Raw genomic sequence first — 18712 nt, 5'->3', positions numbered from 1 at the left:
CTACAGAGCCAATTCCTCTGGAATAATCGCTAGACCTTGCGAAATGCATTACGAGTACGGCCGGTAGTGCTAGCGCGTCGGCAAGTGCGTGTACCGTGTCCAGTAGTATATTTCGTGCAGTCGTACAGAGTAGGACATCTGAGTCGAGCACCAAGATCTGGTGATGGTCCTATCTCCTTTCATCCTATCTCTAATCTATACAACTCGTAGGAAGATACCGGAGCAATGTGAAATGGCACACCCTCAAAAGATAAACCCCATTCGCCGAGGTTTGGCCCGCACATCTCAGGATTGGTGATCGACGGTCACCAGGACAGCCAAGACCTGCCAATAATAGCTTAGGATCCCCGCAGCAGCCTCTGCATCGCAATACAAAGAGAATACCCTAGTAAGAGGGAATACACGGTCACTACCGGAGTGGTTAGTCTCCCCCACCCACGTAGGGCCCTACGGTGGCCCTCGTTTGTGTGTTGTGTGTGGGTGGGTAATGTCTGTGTGGGTAACGTGGTGGAGGGGGGCTGATCAGTTGTACCGTTGTCATCTGCGCCTCTTTAGACTCCGAGACGCCTCAGCATCTTACAAGGCTGACGATCAACCTCGTCGGAACGAGCTTTTGTAGCTACCGGTCCATCTGTTCCCACGAGTCACGTACCGGTGACGGCCTAATTGCTGGTGGGCCGGACTACTAATAATATTACGATCGGGGACAATACCAAGGTGGGCCAGTTAGGCACTGTCGACGGGGGTTTATCATAGCCCTCAGGGATCAGCTTCTCGAAGGACACAGAAGTGGGTGTCCACTTCGGAGCGGCAAGAAACGGTGTACAGCAGAAGTGGCCGCGCGGTCCGACGATGGCGATCTTTTGTGCATTCTCGCCACTATCGACATGAATTTGGATTGTCACTCGTCGAACTTTAGTGGAAGCCGACTATGTGGGCTTCCACGGGACGGGCTTGAGTGCACATGGCTGGCACCTGATCCAGGGTCTTTGCCATGGGTAGGCAACATGCCCGTCCTGACTACTGCGTAGTATTCTACTCTGGCTTGGGCTGGGGCCTCCACTTGATGACGACTGCCTAGTGGCTGGTATCCAATATCTGTTTTGGGAATCCGGCGGTCTGGGGGCCTAGGATCGCATGAGGCATTTTAGTCAACACCTTTAGGAGGCATGGGGGAAGGTCGCAGCGCTCATCATCGGTGATGTCACGGTTAATACCTTCACCAGTCTCCAAGTGATCTATGTGGTGTAGAGTGTAGCAGTTTGGAAGAAAAAGGCTGCAGGACGAACTGCGAGACAAAGCAGAGCTGGATGCTTTTCTAATGCTTCCAAGGTGGTTTTGGCTGAAGTCGAACTGGAGCATGTGTGCCCCTTCAAGTTCTTCGACATGGATCCAAAGTCAGCAGTCCAACTGTGGATATCTACGCGTAGTCCCGAGTCGGTCCTCTGTATTATAGATAGCTAGTGTACATGTTGCTATAATCTAATCACCCTTGATCTATATATGTCATTTCCATTATGACATTGATGGTCTTACGTCCCAACGGTTTTGTACCTTGACCACGGTGTCCCCAAGAGAACATTAGCGATACCCAGGCCGCTAGACTCGAGGAACGTAAAAACCTCCTGACATTGTTGGAACTGGTCATGGAAACCATGCATATGAAAGAATTGCGAGGCCATGGCCACAGGAAGAGGAGACTATGCCCACCCAGAATATGCATATGCGGTTGTAGGAAAATACCCGACGCCGTGGCATATCTGACCAGCATAGAACTTCGCACCGCCCAAGAACGTGGCCGACGTCCTATGAGCCTCAACGTTGCTCTGACTGGCTTGGTGTGAATATTCATCCCGTGAGTCTTCCCGTTGTCGCTCAAATTCATAAAGAAGTGTTTGGATCATGAGAGATGCCGCCCAGTACAGCATGTGCGATTCTGCTACCTCGACGGTCGCAAATTCGTACCGCTCTGGGAAGATAGGCCTGGTGTTTGGCCTTTTGTCGGATCGAGTAGACATGCGTGTGTAGAGACGACCCAAGGCATTCGTCTCGAAACTCTCATACCAATCGGCAATTTTCTTATTGATCCTCTGACCCGACTCAACTATGCGTCGGGCATCGTTCTCGGATTGTATGTTGCTCGTGTCCTCGACGAGCCCAGTGCATTCCATGAGGATATCAATTATCTGCTCCATCGGTTGATCATCTGCTGGCGAGACTGATTTCCACATTGGGAAAGAATCAAGAGCGGACCTCGATTTGCCGATAGCATGGAAAATCTGAGAAGGTTAGCAAATCAAGGGCGAACGAAGAAGGTCTACCAACATTTGATAGCTTCATCTCCCTGAGCATCAGGGATGACAGCTGGTTGTTCTCTAGATTTCTTAAATTATGAGCGATCACGGCATTGGCGCCTTGCACATGTGCCATCCACCCTGCAAATCCGTATGTGCAGTTGATAACCTGAGATGATGAGTATATACCCGGTGCTTGGAAGCTGACAGATGACAGGCTAAACTCACTTCGTATAATTGAAACGCGATATTAGCACAAAGGACCTCCTGAACTGGAAGTCCGGACCGAGATATGAGCTTTGTAAAGGCCTGAATAGAGTTGTTATAAAGCACGATCCCTTGCCGAGTTAATCGCTGATCACCAAATTTCCTGCCGACAAAGCCCGTAGCCAGGGCCATCACAGCTCGATCGAGTAACTGGCTATTCTCTCCGCCCATTAAGGGCGGAAAATCCTCGAGCACATTGGCTGCACGGTGGCATCTCCAATTAACACGCCCCGTCGGCTGGGAAGGCACATACGAATCTACAAACAGCGAGAACAGCTGTGACCGGATCTGGGCATTCACATTGACGACAGCCAAGGTACTCTCCCGTCGGTACTGTGCAGAATTGCCCCCAAAGCCCTGCTGAGGCTCTGCGAAAGTGTGGATGAACTTTCGCGTCCGCTCATAGCCTCCACAGCGATGACCACCGCGGAGACAGCGGGCGCATTGGGGCCGTTGAAGATCACACTGTCACCCTGTCAGGCTAACGGCCTCTCACCGGGCGCCAGGACATACCTTGACTTTGCGCCTCACGCAGGTATCGCACCCGTTTGATCTCCCGGGAGCTCCGCCCATATTGAGTGCACGGAGATGGGAGACCAGGGTCTATCGGGTGCTCTATGTGGCGTCGGCGATCGTTTCCGGTTTCGGATCATCAGGGAACTTTTCCCGCGATGGCCATTGGCAGAATTTGGATAACTGCCACAAAGTGAACGAATTATTTAGTTATTTAATCTTGGTGACTCAGCCCTGGAATGAACTAAGGAACATTTTGGTCAGACCAAACTTCGCAATATTAGGACCTTAAGTTGCGGTTTTGCTTCATGGCGGATGTCCCCTCTACTCCCACAGAATAAGCGGGGATGACCATGGCTTTGATCGCCAGATTGAACTCGCTCCAGGCTTCTGGGAACCGCATGCCAAGGAGCTTTTGGAATGGACCCAAGATATCAATTGGCCCGTTGCACGAATGATCTGGAAACTCTTTCCTCCGAGTCCCGATCACTTTATCGGACCTATTTGTGACGAGCTGCAAGGTTCGGGTGGAGCTTCATCATCTTGGACATAGTTCTTCTTCCAATGTAGATTACTCAGACTTGGAGCAATGGTCCCCCCTCTGTAAAAGGATCTGCAGTAACTCCAACCAGATCACGTCGATGAGGAGCGTTGGATCTTATACTGGTAGTCATTGCAATATACAGTCAGTCAGGACACATGAATTCTCTGGACGCCCGATAACAACAGAAAGCGCTTATTACGATAGCTCGAGTATCTCACAATCATTTGGACTTCGAAGGTCAAGAGAGCCGCGGACGGTGCGGTTTGGACAGACCATGGATCGCAATTCTTACCCGAAGGGGCCGCCTTGGGATTCCCCACATCATGGCGCAAGGCTTTGAACCGCTCACTTGCATTCCTACTTGTTACTGAGCCCCAACAATGACAGGATCAGAAACCCAGCGAAAGCTGGTCGTTGGAACTCGCAAGTCCAAACTTGCCATCGTGCAGGCAGAGCATGTCTCCGCCGTGCTGGCGAGCGCCCACCCTCAGATCCAATTTCCGTGGCAAACAGTCTCTGTCAGTGGCGACGTAGACAAGCAAACCCCGTTCTTGAAATTCGGGGGGCCATCGGATGCGGGCAAGAATATCTGGACTGAGGGGCTGGAGGCTAAATTAAGCTCTGGCGAAGTGGATCTGCTCGTGAATTGCCTGAAGGACATGCCTACTGTTCTTCCCGACGACTGTTTTCTGGGGGCGATTGTCCACCGGGAGGACCCAACAGATGCACTGGTGGTCAAGGCGTCCCTGAAAGACCAGTATACCGACCTATCCCAATTACCGCCGGGATCTGTCGTGGGTACGAGTTCCACCCGGCGAAAGGCCCTTCTCAAATACAAGTATCCTCATTTGGAAATCCAGGAATGCCGCGGGAACATGTGAGTCTGTGAAGTTGCCGGAACGACTTTGAGCCGTCTGACCCATGACAGTGACTCTCGTATTCGGAAACTGGATGAGCCGGGAGGCCCTTATACCGCTATAATTCTGGCAACAGCGGGCTTGAATCGAATCCACTTGACTGAGCGCATCACCAAGCATCTGCCACCGTCCGAGTTCCCTTACGCCGTTGGCCAAGGCGCTCTCGGCATCGAGGTGCGCAAAGATGATGCTCAGGTTTTGAACGTTGTGCGAGCCATCGAAGAGCCGCTCACCAGATGGATCTGCCTGGCTGAACGAGCACTCCTCCGGACGCTCAAAGGAGGATGCTCCTCTCCCGTAGCTGTCAACAGCGTTGCTGAAAGTGGCAACAACGTGCGGCTTCAAGCTATGATCATCCACCCGCATGGCGTGAGAAAGGTCTCTGGTGAGGCTGTGGCGGTGCTGAAGAACGATACTGATGCAGAGGCACTGGGGAGCTCCCTGGCCAAGCGCTTGGAAGGTGAAGGCGGGTTAGAATTATTAGAAGAGATCCGTCTGCTGAATGAGGCAGAGATGAATGCGGGGCAAAGCAAGCGTTAATGACATTCCAAAGCTTGGAGGCTCACCAGTATTAGTCACAAGGGCATGTTCGTACAGGTCCGAAAAGCACCAATGATATTGGTATCAGGAAATAGCCAGGAAATAACGAGATCTGAGGATCATGCAATGAGGGAAAGTCCCAAATCTGATAGAGAAACGAAACAATGAAAATTCGATTATGAACCACACAGACTAAATAGAGAGTATAAATCATTAGAACGGTAGCTGGTGGAGACTTTAGATTAGTAGGGTCAAAGAGGCCTTACATGGTAGTCAACCGAACAGGAGCCTGCATGATTGAGTGCCCTAAGTGGGCATTGCAGATCTGTAATGCCGCCTTTACAGTATTAGTACCACAAGTGATCGCTGTATGCATTTCTGTTTTGTGCATATTGAGCTACATGGAGAGTTATAACTGTGAGACTTCGTAATTTTTGGGGGGCCAGGGGTTCGAGGGATCGTGTCATGAGATCTGCGCAGTACTGAACTTTGCAACATCTTGTCGTAGCGCAGTGGAGCGCCTTCAGTAGCGTCAACGTCGACTGCGCCGTTCAACACTCCTTCGTTGTTCAAATGGGTGCGTGTTTTTTATGTAATTGAAGATGTAAGTCTAATTCCTGACCTTCTAGCGCACGGCCATCAACTGGTGATAATTTAGGCCTTGCAATCTTTACAGGGATTTCGAAAGAAAAAGTAAATAGAAATCAAAACTGTAAAGAAAAAGTCAATATAATTCTACAATTCCATTGAACATATGTTGAGAATAGAGAAGAGTCTGACTGGGGATATCACAAGAGAAAAACGCTGGTTTGTACAGGAATGAGGTAGTGACTGAAATGATCAGCGACTGAAGACCGAGGGTATCGGTGGGAATGAGAGGGAATATGGAACAAAAGAATGTGCAACGCTTTCGTGATCGGAAAGATGCTAAGAGGTCTTCTCAGCAAGGTATGAAGAGTAGCGACCAAGGCCGCCTTCATGAATCTAAAGACACCCCGTGGGTTGCCTGCTGCGTTTTCGCGTAGGCTGACGCCGTGCGGCTTGTCGTTCTCTTCGGGACTGGACCTGTCTCCACCATCGAGCAATGACTGCTTTTGCCCAAAGGATCTCGTTTCGGGTTTGAACAACTGCTGCACAGTGCTCAGCGAGACTCTTCGCTATGGTGCGACGGGCATCGTCTCGAGCTGCCAAGCGAGCACGCCAGGCACGTTGCAAGATCGTGGCTGCTCGAGCGTTCTTCGAGGCCGAGAGGAGCCGAGAGCAAAGAAATGCGAGAGCACCAAAGGTGAAGTCGCGGTCAAGAATGGGGGATTCAGTGCCTGGAGAGACGAGCTGTGCAAATTGGTAATCACATCCCAGGAGACGTAGTCGGGAGCTCAGCGACATTGTATTTTGAGTGTGAGAGGTGCCAGTGATGTACGGTTGATATTCGTCAACAATGCTCTCGTAGATTTTTCCATCAGAGAAACAAGTGGTCATATTGCTGATAGAAATGTTCTTCAAAGCAGACAAGATTGCAGCCCATTGATGAAGATCGCGAGTGTGATCATCTGGTTCATTGAGCCCGATTCCGGTAAACCAGTCTTGATCTTCGACCACGGGTCCAAGTTGTGAAACCGCTTTTCGCTTCAAGCGAGCGATTTCTTTGTTGAGATCTTCCCAGTCGACTAAGCCAGCTAGTCCCCATTTGCTAACGAGTGCCCACAAAAGGGAAATTGTCTTTTCGCGATAACCATCCACAATTTCTTCAGCCCGAACATTTTCCACAATGGCACAGGACCCGTTAACAGAACGAAGAGCTGACAGAGCGACCTGTACATTGAAGATCTTAGCAGCTCGGCTCATGCATGGATACTTCAAATGCTTAGACAGAGGAACATCGGCTTCGCCACCCAGGAGAGAGAGCGCTTCCCCCGTATTGAGAGTCACAGTTTGGTCTTCCAAATCGGACTGCATGTGCCGGGGACTGAAAAAGAGCACTTCTACAATCCGGGTCAAGCGTACACCATCCTTTCAAGTCAACAGCAAGATTCTCCATTGGGTAGTTGAATTCTTGCAGTTGGTGTTGTTTGTACGAGACTCGGCAACCAAGATGATTCAATGACTTTGCGATATCGCCACAAGAAGGCAGCAGAAGGCGCGTGACGGCCTGAAGTACTTCGATCGAGGATTTGAAGTTGGAGGTGGGCGTGAAGAGCTTCCGGGGAAAGCTAGAGTGAGGGCTCTGCTTGCCTTTGTCGAGAAGAACAATAAGCATGATGCATCGGAGGACCGTGCGGTGATAAGCTTTGGCCTGAGCATCTGCAGAGTCCTTATGTGCAGGCAGCATTTCACCAAGGTCGTCGTTGCGAAGCAAAAAAGTGTCAAGGAAACCTTCCAACTTTTTGGCAATAACTCTCTTGCGTCTTCCTGGGCTTTCGGGCGAACCCAGTGTGTTAGTGCCAAACAGATACGGGTCATTGGAGACCTGACGCCCAATCACGGTCTCCAACGCAGCGGTCAGTGCACGTAAATCGTAGGATTTTATCCATAGGTCGAGAAATTTGCGGCGAAGACCAACGTCTCGTCTCAAGCGGTTGTTGCGAATAAGTGTTTCCTTAGACATACTCAGAGTTCCACACGATAAGGAGGCCTGGATCTTCTGATGCAATTGGACAAAGTATTTGGTGTGATATATCTCAAGTAACTCAAGACGAAGGGTGCTTTGGTCCTGGAAAGACGATTCACCACTGGTGTACTCGAACAGTGAATTGCACAGTTGGGCGATCACAGTTTCCTGGTGAGACAGCCAGTCGTCTGCATAAAGAGCAGGCTTTGAAATATCCTCTGCCAACTTGGGATATTCCCTATTGAGCTCGTTCATCTTCAAAAATCCGTGACGGCCAGTCTTCGAAGCATTGCTCAGCGATGTGCGGCCGAGACGTTCCGCCAAAGCAGATGCCCGCGCATTGAACGTGGCGCTGTGAACCGCCTTTTTCGATGAGGTAACGTCATTGTCATCAGATTTGTGACGAACAGAGCATGGCGATACTTGAAGGAGATTTTTCTTATCGGATAAAGCCGCTCGCTTGGGACTTGGATGCTTCGCGGCCACGCCAAAATCGGTGGATTTGGGTATTGTCAATTGGCGAGTCGCATTTTGACGCACGGGCTTCGATGCCGATATAGGAATGACCCCTGGCCTTGGGAAAACTTCCTTCTTGGTGTTGATCTTGCAATCAAGATCGAAAAAACTCCCCGGGGTATATTTTCCTTGCCACCGTTCTTGCCAGCAACGTCCACTCTGGTGGCGGCTTCCTGAGCGATTTTGATGCTTGGTTGCAGTGGAGCTTTGCGGGCAGACACAACAAGAGATTTTCTAGCATGACGCCGTGCTATCTGTGCTTCTAGAGTATTGGTTTGTGTTTCATCCGAGGTTTGCTGCAGCGACACGTCCTTCTTCATGGGGCTGAACAGCTCCATAAAAGCGCTGGCAATGGTGGTATCATCCGGCGGAATGTAGACAGTATTGCGACGGACATCCTTTTTGAGTGTTTGAACCAGACTCTGCGGTGATGATTGCTCACCGGAATCACGGCTTTTGGCAGATACGGCCCCTCGGATGGTATTTGTGACAGACTTCACTGGCTTCGATTGTGTCTCAGTCTTTTCTTTGGCTGTGCGAGGAAAGTCTGGTGCAAAGTTGACTTTTGGGCGGAATCGTTGCGCTGGCTGAGCGAGCAAGGAAGATTTGCGATTTGCCGGGGCGCTGATAGATCCTGTCTCTCTCCTGCGTTTCTCAACTATACCACCTGGTTTCTCCCCTACGTCTTCATGAATTTGGAACACCGATCTCACGCGATTGACCCGACGGGGACGACTGCTTTTTAAAGTCGGTGCTTTGATCTCTGTCGTATATTCGATTTGCCCGGTGGGCTCATAGTCGGTATCTTCGTTGAGGAAACTATCCAATGTTTCACTGTCGCTTCGAAATCCAGAAGACCTCGACCGGGATGGACATGGAGTGACTGCTTCGCCGAGGATTCCAGACATCTTGGTGAATCAAAGACAGACTGGTAGCGGGGGTTGCGAGTACATAGATATGTCGAGATGGAGGGGGGTTCGATGCGTCTGGGTCCCTTGCAGATTGTTGATCCCAGAGAAGCGGTGAGATGAATGAGTCGTGATTTTGTCAAAAAGGCAGATTGGCTGCTTATGTTGAAAATCGGGGGCTCTAGGCGTGCTCTGAGGGACCGGAGACCACGCGCTACTGTCACGCGTCCACGTTCGTACAAGTATGTACTTCTCATTGGACTGGAATTGTTGACAATCTACGTTGTCCAGGGCAACTATGCAATTACATAATCACACGGGCACAGATTCACGTGACATTTTGCCAACGCTGGCCAGATTACATCATCCCTCCCAATGTAGTTAACTAAGTAGATGCAAGGCACCCCCTGCATGAGAAACATTCTGCGTTGTAGTCGGATCCACTGAGGCGCCAGCAGAGTTCGATGTGGTCTAATGATGAGTAGGCTGCAGTCTTGGATGCAGGTACTAGCGCCGATTCCATTTAGGGAAGCCTCCGAGGTTCCGATATTGGTCAAGTATACTCGAGAACCCTTGGCGATGCATCTATTATGAATCGCATATACATCATCTTCTCCGCAGCCAAAAACATGATCAGTGGAGTTTATGGAGTCTACTTCTAAATTGGTGTACGAATATTGCCAATCATCGGACGGGAACGATTCCGTCCTGGTCTAGAGTCGCGTGCACCAATCCTGGTCAGGTTGAAAAGGAGGCGAGTGGGTCGCGCCGTCTCAAATTAGCCTCTCAACACTTCTCCTTTCCCCGGGCGTTAACGTGGCCACGCTTTTGATCTCGAAACATCCGAGGCTCCCTTCGTATGGAATCCTGGAGCTGTGACTGGAGAGAGGGTTGATCATCTCACGATATGCTAGATGCCTATTAACCCCCCTCCCGCACTCCGATCCCACCCCATTTGCCCGCTTCTTATTCCGCTCCCATTCTGCGCTCCACTGCGGAATGACGAGCGGCCATGGAGTCCGTAGTTTTTGAGAATTCGCCGCTGGCTGATTACCTGGAAGGTACGTTGATCCACGGAGGCTGTTGTCATCCATGTGCTTACCAGTGATTGCAGGTGAAGGTCAGAATGAGGGAAATTGGCCCGTGATTGAGACGACGCACAGTGAGAATGACTCGGTCGGCCCCTCTTCGAATTTCGCCCCCCGGGGGGCCTCTCGTTTCCAAGAGCGCGTTCGCAACAAACTTCCGAAGCCTCTCGATATCCAAATTGCACGACAAGGAATGATCGTGGAGAAGTTGTACAGTGCTTGCTCGGTATGGACTGCTATGGTATACTAGGGATCGATATGCGGCGCTAATTATACTTGCAAATAGACCGCCCTGAATGCGCGAATAGGACGAGGCGACAATGAACGATTTCTTGAACAATTTGGCTATGTCATTGTCGCCTCTCAACTCTTGAACGAACATAGTGCCCCCTCATATACGTCTGCCGCCGATGTCGTATCGGCCTCTCAGCAAACGGATCTACCTTCTCTATCGACAACATTTGGTTTGCACGGTGCTATCGTCACGGCTGCCACTTCATTCTCCATCGCCTGGTTATTACATTGGGGCCGCTCGCGGTCAGGAGCTGGATTTAACCCTAAAAGAGTGGTCGTGCTCTTGGTTCTAGTTCCGGTGCTCGGTATGCTGTTCTACTCATTCGCCAAGCGACAGTGGCTCAAGTACTTGCGACATCAAGCTGTCGAAGCCGCCGGCGCCTTTGTTAGCAACGCCCAAGGATTTGATTCGGCTGCTTCGGCATCGGTGGTTTTCATCCAGGAAGTGGAGTTGGTATCAAGGGGTTATCGGATGTAAGATTCCCAGAGCATTGGATGGGTCTACTCCAACTAACTTTCCATACAGAAGCACACCTCTGCCTCCTATTACCCGACTGGAAGACCAAGTACAGACGCGCCGTTGCATGAGACTTCGTCGGACAGTTTCCGAATGCTTCTGGTCCATGCTTGAACGCTATGTCCAATCTCTCAAAACACTGCGCCCACTCACAAATGAGACTAACCTGGAGAAATACTACGACATATATGACATTTCGTTGGAGGGCTTGGATATGCTGGAATTGAATATCGCGCAACGGAACTTGGAAGACCAATACTCCCTACGTTCCTTACGAGATCTTTTCGGCAAACTATATACCGCCAGAAAAGGCGTTCTTTGCTGTCTCCTGGCTCTCAGTGCTGATGGTGGTGCATCAGATGTTGCGCGATGGAGCTCTGCTGTGGATGAGATGCGCCAACTCGCCTCGGTCACCGGCGTTAGCATGACTAAAATGGCCAACATCCTAAACGAAGAGGACCGTGAGCTGCTCCTGATAACCTCATGCATGATTTGGCAAAACGACTGATCTTGTTCCCCAGGTGACGCTGCTATCCCTCCTTCCCCGCTACCGTCTGCATCTCCTTCTCCAAGCAAGGAACACCTGCGGGCTCAATACCGCAGACTGAACTCCCTGGGACAGGGAGTCCGTGCCTTGCATGCGAAAATGCACATCGTCAGCGAGGAGGCCAGTGCCAGCCTCGATAAGAATGACACTGGGGATCTCGAAGCAAATCTCATGTCGCAGTATGAATCGATCGGGCGTGATATACGGTCGCTACTTGAGGAATGGGAGTCGGGGAAGGCTGCTCTTTTGGCGAACCAAGGTCGCCTCAATAGTACAGAGCAATCACGGCCTCCGAGCACTTTTCTACCGTTGTCACCGACTCCTAGCCTTGGGGGTACTACTGCGGTTGAAGGTAGTCCCACAGACGCTCTCAAGGCTCTGAATGGCGAACTCCGCCCGGATTTGGCACATAGCTTCGAGGACGAGGAGATCTTTGAGGCTGTTGTGCTACCCTCTGCCAAGAACAAGAGAGCGTCTTTGACCAGAGATGAGCGCCTTGCTCGCGTGCGAGAAGACCGTGCGCGGCAAGCCACAGCCCGTGAGAAGGCGGATGCTAACACCAACATGCTCAAGGAGCTGGAGATGGTCATCAAGCAACGACCGCGAAACGTAGCTTCCAAAAGAGTGACCAGCATATAGGACAGGATATTTGCAGGCATTTCTTCCCCTCCCCTTCTAGCCCTGGAGCTGCGCTTCAACTGAATATCGCTAGATAGGGCTTCCCCCTTGATAACTGATACCCCATTGTAAATAGATGGATACGGCGAGCTCGGTGTTTTCTAGGGATGTTTCTGTCATTCTTCTTTTCTCTGCCGTGGTGCTCGCGTCTCGTGAGAGCCATTCGACTATTGCTCGATTGCCTGGTGCATGGTCACTTTTGGCTTTATTCCCTTCTCTTGTATTTTTTCTCTCTCTTTTTTTTAGCATCCTCATTCTCTGCATCTTATATTTCTATCCATCATGATAGGCCAATAAATTCGGATATCCTATCATACAAAGATTAAAGCATGCAGCAAGTGGTTTCTACCTATCGCCTGAGGCACTAATCTAACCCTATCGGGCAATATCGCCAAACGCGCGCGCGTGTTCCCCACTCAGCCCGTCGACGCGATTCCGCCTTATATTCAGACCGCTGCCTTCTCGTGTTTTCGCCAAAACTCAGTCAGTTCCCCCCTCGTCATCCACTCCCTCCGCCGCCTTTCCTTACCCTTCGTCGTATAGACGTCTCCTCTAATAATTCCCTTTGAAGTCCCCTTTAAAATATCACCCCTCCCTCTTTGCCACCAGTGAGTCCACAAATCAACCCCCGCGGTATGAACTGAAATGAAACTAACACAAGCAACAGTGCTTGAAGCACGATTGGAACAGGCCAGTACTTTGAAGCGCGTATGTTGAGCCCAACCATATTCGTTACACTATGCCTCTCCAGTAGACTAACCATTGGCCTCTCCTTAGGTCGTCGACGCCATCAAGGATTTGGTCCAGGATTGCAACTTCGACTGCAATGATTCTGGTATTGCTCTCCAGGCCATGGACAACTCTCACGTTGCCCTGGTTTCGATGATGCTTCGTGCTGAGGGCTTCTCCCCATACCGCTGCGACCGCAACATCGCCCTCGGAATTAACCTGGTCTCCCTGACCAAGGTTCTCCGCGCTGCTCAGAATGAAGATATTCTCACCCTTAAGGCTGACGACTCACCTGATTCCGTCAACCTTATGTTCGAGAGCGCAGAGAACGACCGCCTGAGCGAGTATGATATCAAGCTCATGGACATTGACCAGGAGCACCTGGCCATCCCTGAGACCGAATACGCTGCCACTGTTGAGATGCCCTCTATGGAATTCCAGCGTATTTGCCGTGACCTCAACGCCCTTTCTGAGTCAGGTATGCCTCAGATACCTCCCACATAGACTGCTGAGTTTACTGACTCGCTTTTCACCAGTTGTCATCGAGGTCAGCAAGGAGGGTGTTAAGTTCTCCTGCCAAGGTGACATTGGTAACGGCTCCGTTACCATTCGCCAGCACACCAATGTCGACAAGCCCGAACAGAACGTCTCCATCGCCTTGTCCGAACCCGTAGCCCTGACTTTCTCCCTCAAGTACCTTGTCAACTTCTGCAAGGCCTCCAACCTCTCCAGTTCCGTCGCTCTTCATCTTTCATCGGAGGTTCCTCTGCTGGTGGAGTATGGCCTGTCTGGAACTGGCCACTTGCGGTTCTACCTGGCCCCCAAGGTACATCCATTCATCTGCTCTCGCGTGTTTTGAGATAACGCTAATATTTGACTTTCTAGATCGGCGATGAGGACTAAGGAGTGTCCCCGAACGACAATACAAAATGAAGCAACCTATGATAATGGAGAGGAACTGACGCCTGATGGCGGCAATGAATTCTTTTTTCTTTTCTTTTGTTTTTGGAGGTGCGGTTCTCTAAATGTTAGAAGGGATCCAAAGCATCTATGATTATGTTTATTCAATTCCAATTCCAACTCGCGCGACTCAACCGAAGTCGCATTCTGAAATTACTCGATACTTCTGCGTAGTCTATATGTAGCCAAATTGCACAGGAAGTTTAAATCACGCCAACTCAAGGGATTTTTTTTATCAGATTTTATTCAACATATACAATTAGTGATGAGGTTCCCAGGTTGTATTGAGGGCCACGCTTGGATTAGCAGGGATAATCAATTGACCCAATGGAGCTATGGTATGTACGGCGTTCAGGGGATCATTTCACCAACCCTGCCTACTATCGAGTAGTTGTGGATATAAGGGTAAAAAATAAGGGTAAAGAATTCGAGTCCTCGTCCGAGTCCTCAAGATCGGTCGGCACCCATGCGCAACTTCCTCGTCGACAGCCGAGAGTATCCACAATCGCACTATCGAAAAATAAAAATCTAAAGCCGTCGAGCAGACAGCCAGAACTCCACAATTAGCAGAGTACGTAAAACCCATTCGCTCAGGCTCCACCAGCGCATAGCCGGGCGAGAAAGTGGAGCATGTAAACAGAAAACAACTCACGGGAAAAAAAAGAAGTGAAGCGCCATCCCCACCAGAATGATCGGAATCGAATGATACCCCCTCGAGCTCCCTCCGAAGAGAAAGCCCGAGGACAGCATGCTGCGTATTGCACTAAAGTGTAATCACACACAATCTTCGCACCGACTCTCCCAAGGGGATCAGCAACGACGCAAGCGCCGCCACTGCCCCGATGTTTCTGATGCCAAGTGCAGGTGTGTCGCGAACGGTCACACCAGGCCCTCACGGGCAGTACCGGCGCCCTTCTCGCGGAGAAGGGCGTAGGTTGTTGAGTGAAGATTCCTCCGAATTTCTCATTTGCAAGAGTCTCGGGCCGGAGCCACGAGGACAGAAGGGACTTCTGCCGTGTGTAGCAAAGAAACGCAGCATTGGTGGGGATGGCGCTTGGGGAGAGAAAGAAAAAGTGAGTCAACTGTTTAAATATCGTGGTGGGCTGTTTCTGCCTGTGCTCTCCGCCTTGTGGTAGAACATAGGCAAATATAGTATGAAAATGAGCCTAGGCCCCCTTGGGACCTCCCTGCAGCCTGCTGGGCCTTGCTTATCATACAGAAGCTTCCAGAGTTCCAAGGTCGTACATTAGATCTTACACAGTGGGGTGTCATTGCCGACTTTCTGGTCCTGGACTGACCGGCCCTAGGGGTCAACAACGGGTTATACCTACTGAGACTTACCACAATGTCGCTGTCTTTTCGCGGAACATTAATCGAGAGGGATCCAAGGGAACCATATTTCGGCTATGTCAAACTAAGTGCTTATCCGCTTTCGATAGCTGGGCTGATTTGGGGTCACGTAACGTATTAATGGTAGTCCACGGGTGGAAAGGCGCCTCAAGAGAACAAAACTAAATGAGGAACTAATCAGAGGGGTGATTACCCGTTAGGGATCTTTGATATTCTTGGAGAGATGGAAAGAGTTAAGCCATGGTATGGGGTTTCGGCCATAGTTATTGAATCTCCTCGAATGCTCTAACAATAAATCGCTTACCTTTAATAACAATCTTCTCACCGACAGTTCTCCAAGGTTTAGTCCCTTCTTCTCCAAGACCAGCCTTCATAGATGGCAGTAAAGCGCCTTCAGCTCCGACAACATACTTGTTTTGCCAACCAGCGTTCCACTCTTCTCGTCTTGCACTAACCTCGTTTCCACTCTTGCGGATGACCCAGTCACCAGCTGAATTCTTTTGGCGAACGACAGTCTGCTCCTGTTGCAAAGCTAAAAAGGTACCCCAAATGCGACCCAGAAAAGTCTTAGTCACTGTGGTCGATTCTGCCTGGTTGTCCAGGTCACTATCATCGGACTCGAGGATCCATGAGATGCCCCGATTTGGCCCCTCGGGCCCTTCTTTGAAAGGAAGTTCCCGCCAAACCTCCTCATAGTCGGTCACAGGTGCGCCTGGGAGATCTGGACGAGGCATGGATCCAGTCTCTAACTCATCGCCATTGGGAAGCGAGACAAAGGTGCCGCAGTCCACACTCTCAAATGCATTGTGAGAGTCGAGCTCATGCGTGAATGCTACGCGCACTATATGAGGATTAGTCTGGTATCTGCTAAGTCTTCGAATAGTAGCTTACGTGGTTCTTGGCTCTGAACGACTCGTTGACCGGCAATTGCCCAGTCGATCCCGCCATGATTCTTGTCCATCCGTAGGTCAAGGTACCAGTCCTTGACAGACATCACTATTGTATCCGTCGTTTCTTGAGCCTTCTCAGGAAGCCATCGGAGGGAAATACGGGTTGAGAACCGACATGAGGTACTGAGCTCGCTGCTAGACATTGTTGTAACCCCGTTGCTCGAATCTGGAAGATGTTGTGGACAGAGTGCGCAAATGGAAGGGAAGTGGGGTTGGCGATATCGATATCTACGCGTTACGTTACAGCACAGGCCGATAGTTAGTTATGTACTCTCCCCGAATAATCTTGTGAGGCCAGAGACTTGATTCAATGGAGCAGCGGCGCATTTTTAGTCTCGCCCTGTCTATCTTTGGTCCAGCTTCGGCATTTCCATCAGGATTACCCGGAGCGAGTACCGCGTACAATCACCTCCATACCGGCTACCGATGTTGGTAACCGCCATTACTACCTCCTCCCCTATCCCCACCATTATCCCATCCTGTGCCTCCTCTACCCCCTAGTATATAACCGCCTCTACAGATCCGGTTTATCATAAGATAGTATGAGTTATGTAGACTGGGGTTGAGCCTGGAATATATTGACACTTATAGCTCTCTGCCCTGCCGTACCCAGCGATCAACGTCGTTATGAGTAGAGGGAGAGTTTGTACATTTTGGGGAATTATAATGGGGTCTATCCTACGGGATAAACACTTTGCCATGATTGGCCACATGCTACAACTCATGTCTGCCCCGGAGACTTCGAGTATCTTGCGGGCACATCTGTAGCCACAATGCCTAGTGTTGTGGTAACATGCGGGACAGAAAAAAAAAGGCCTGGAGATACTGCTCTATCGGCAATTGACGTCCGGTAATTTGCCCCAATGCACTATTGTTTGATTAGTGCTCAGCCATTTCTCTCCCATGTGTGCTATTTTGGGCGGCTTGTTCTGAGTGCTCCACAATAGGTTGGCCTGGACCGTCTAGGCGCAGACGATCATCTGCCGTTTGAGTCCGATCCCTGCGTAACTCCATATGCGAAGACTACATGTGGTTAATGTGGCTGACCGGACTGCATGTCCATAGGAGATGTCTTGGACATCAACGCCATGGACCGAGAGGGGAAAGGGAGGCGTAACGAAGTATTCTTTTTGTGAATAGCCCCCAACAGATCTCAGCCTTAAGGATCCCAAGCCTCAGGTGCCTCGGGTGACGTCTGACATGGACGACCGATTTTAGAAAGGATAATCAGTAAACATAACCTGGAAACCCAGGAATACCAGGCTCAAACGAATCAGCGATCGTCAGTAGGAGAGCCATGTACCATGGGCCAAGCATATGGGGGCCGCCTCGACGTGGCTTTGCTGAACAGCCACAGAGCTCGAAGTAAACAACCCTAACCCAGCCACCACCGACTCCGGGGTGATAGACGGCCTTGAGACGGAGTGCGGGATAGTGCGCGAATTTGAACCAGTTGGAGATAGCGTGCTATGCTCTGCGCAGGGTAATTTTGGGGCCCACCGAGGCTTCTCCTGTCGAGTGCGGGCCACTGGGTCTGACCGGCTACGGCGGTTTCGAATTAAGTGGGTCAGGGCTGAGTTGGACAACACAAGAAACACAGACCTTGACGTTCGGGCAGTGAATGCATGACGTTATTTGATTGTTTTGGATTAGAATCGCAAGGAAGCATTCTCAGTTGCAGTAAGGCAATCAATGGTAGTTTTCATGGGAGAAGCCTGGGGAAGAAACGAGAGATCACGCCGAGTGGTGAGGCTGAGAGAATCTGGACCGCGACAACGGTTCGGGACTGGTCTTGTAACTGGATCGTAACTCGTCGTATTTTGGGTCTTTTTCATGGGCCCTGGACCCACCGGCCTTCTCAGGGAAAGCTGAACAGAGTCAAAAACGTCTAGAAATTCGAGAACAAGGTGGAGTAGGATCGCAGACCCAGAGTACGAGTCAGTATTGAATATTAGAAATGTGTCAGCCCGAATTATGAACCTTGAAACTTCCCTCCAATTTCGCCATTTTGCCCTTCGCCTGCCGGACTAATTGGCCTCCGTCAAATCACCGTTGGAATCCTGGAACCTAATCCCCGGATCCCCCTTTCGACGAACTTGCATGGCCGTGGATTGCCTCTGGAACTGACCTTCTCGTGTCTTCAAGAGGCAACCTCTGCTCTTTCCATCCCTTCTTTTCAACCCTCGTTCTTTTGTACCTTCGATCTAGGCCTCGAAAACGCCTTGCTGCCTGCACGATCTCCGCGTCTTTGGCCCCGCCTGCATCCAACCTTCTTCCCTCGCCACAATTCGGTGCTCGTCCTCTCATTTACCCTCCATTCACTAAAACGCAGGCTCTCCGTGTCCCCTCGTTGCCCAAGGGCTGCTAACAGTCTCGCATCATTCGTTTAACGTCGGCCTCTTTTGACCTTGCCAAGCCACTCCGGCACACGAGCCCCCCTAGCGCGTTCGCCTTTCGACGTATCAGAGGCCGGCTGTCCTCAGGCCCCCTCT

At 50.7% G+C, this 18712-nt stretch overlaps 5 protein-coding genes across 5 annotated transcripts; 2 read left to right on the top strand and 3 right to left on the bottom strand.

Moving 5' to 3' along the window:
- Positions 1–1700: 1700 nt before the first annotated feature.
- On the bottom strand, positions 1701–3134 carry N7468_000953 (Zn(II)2Cys6 transcription factor domain-containing protein; the record flags this gene model as incomplete). The annotated part of the gene is made up of 4 exons (XM_058470250.1): positions 1701–2279; positions 2326–2463; positions 2523–3026; positions 3075–3134. The coding sequence occupies 4 exons, from the start codon at positions 3132–3134 to the stop codon at positions 1701–1703; spliced, it is 1281 nt and encodes a 426-aa protein (XP_058333391.1).
- Positions 3135–3998: 864 nt separating this feature from the next.
- Positions 3999–5075, top strand: N7468_000952 (porphobilinogen deaminase; the record flags this gene model as incomplete). The annotated part of the gene is made up of 2 exons (XM_058470249.1): positions 3999–4495; positions 4547–5075. The coding sequence occupies 2 exons, from the start codon at positions 3999–4001 to the stop codon at positions 5073–5075; spliced, it is 1026 nt and encodes a 341-aa protein (XP_058333390.1).
- A 984-nt stretch (positions 5076–6059) lies between these two features.
- sha1 (putative calmodulin-binding protein Sha1) lies at positions 6060–9107 on the bottom strand (the record flags this gene model as incomplete). The annotated part of the gene is made up of 3 exons (XM_058470248.1): positions 6060–7054; positions 7197–8327; positions 8444–9107. 3 exons carry the CDS (start codon positions 9105–9107, stop codon positions 6060–6062), a joined length of 2790 nt encoding a protein of 929 aa, XP_058333389.1.
- Positions 9108–10119: 1012 nt separating this feature from the next.
- Positions 10120–13863, top strand: N7468_000950 (uncharacterized protein; the record flags this gene model as incomplete). The annotated part of the gene is made up of 10 exons (XM_058470247.1): positions 10120–10168; positions 10222–10421; positions 10482–10963; positions 11016–11467; positions 11528–12162; positions 12803–12839; positions 12899–12939; positions 13009–13438; positions 13497–13786; positions 13846–13863. 10 exons carry the CDS (start codon positions 10120–10122, stop codon positions 13861–13863), a joined length of 2634 nt encoding a protein of 877 aa, XP_058333388.1.
- A 1670-nt stretch (positions 13864–15533) lies between these two features.
- On the bottom strand, positions 15534–16363 carry N7468_000949 (uncharacterized protein; the record flags this gene model as incomplete). Its single annotated transcript, XM_058470246.1, has 2 exons — positions 15534–16111; positions 16162–16363. The coding sequence occupies 2 exons, from the start codon at positions 16361–16363 to the stop codon at positions 15534–15536; spliced, it is 780 nt and encodes a 259-aa protein (XP_058333387.1).
- Between the last annotated feature and the right edge of the window lie 2349 nt (positions 16364–18712).

Source organism: Penicillium chermesinum (genome assembly GCF_028974085.1).
Source record: "Penicillium chermesinum strain IBT 19713 chromosome Unknown utg000002l:1.0-5270490.0:1.0-5274688.0, whole genome shotgun sequence".
Lineage (NCBI taxonomy): Eukaryota > Fungi > Ascomycota > Eurotiomycetes > Eurotiales > Aspergillaceae > Penicillium > Penicillium chermesinum.
The sequence above is the reverse complement of the archived record's forward strand: the minus strand, read 5'-3'. Positions and strand labels throughout refer to the sequence as shown.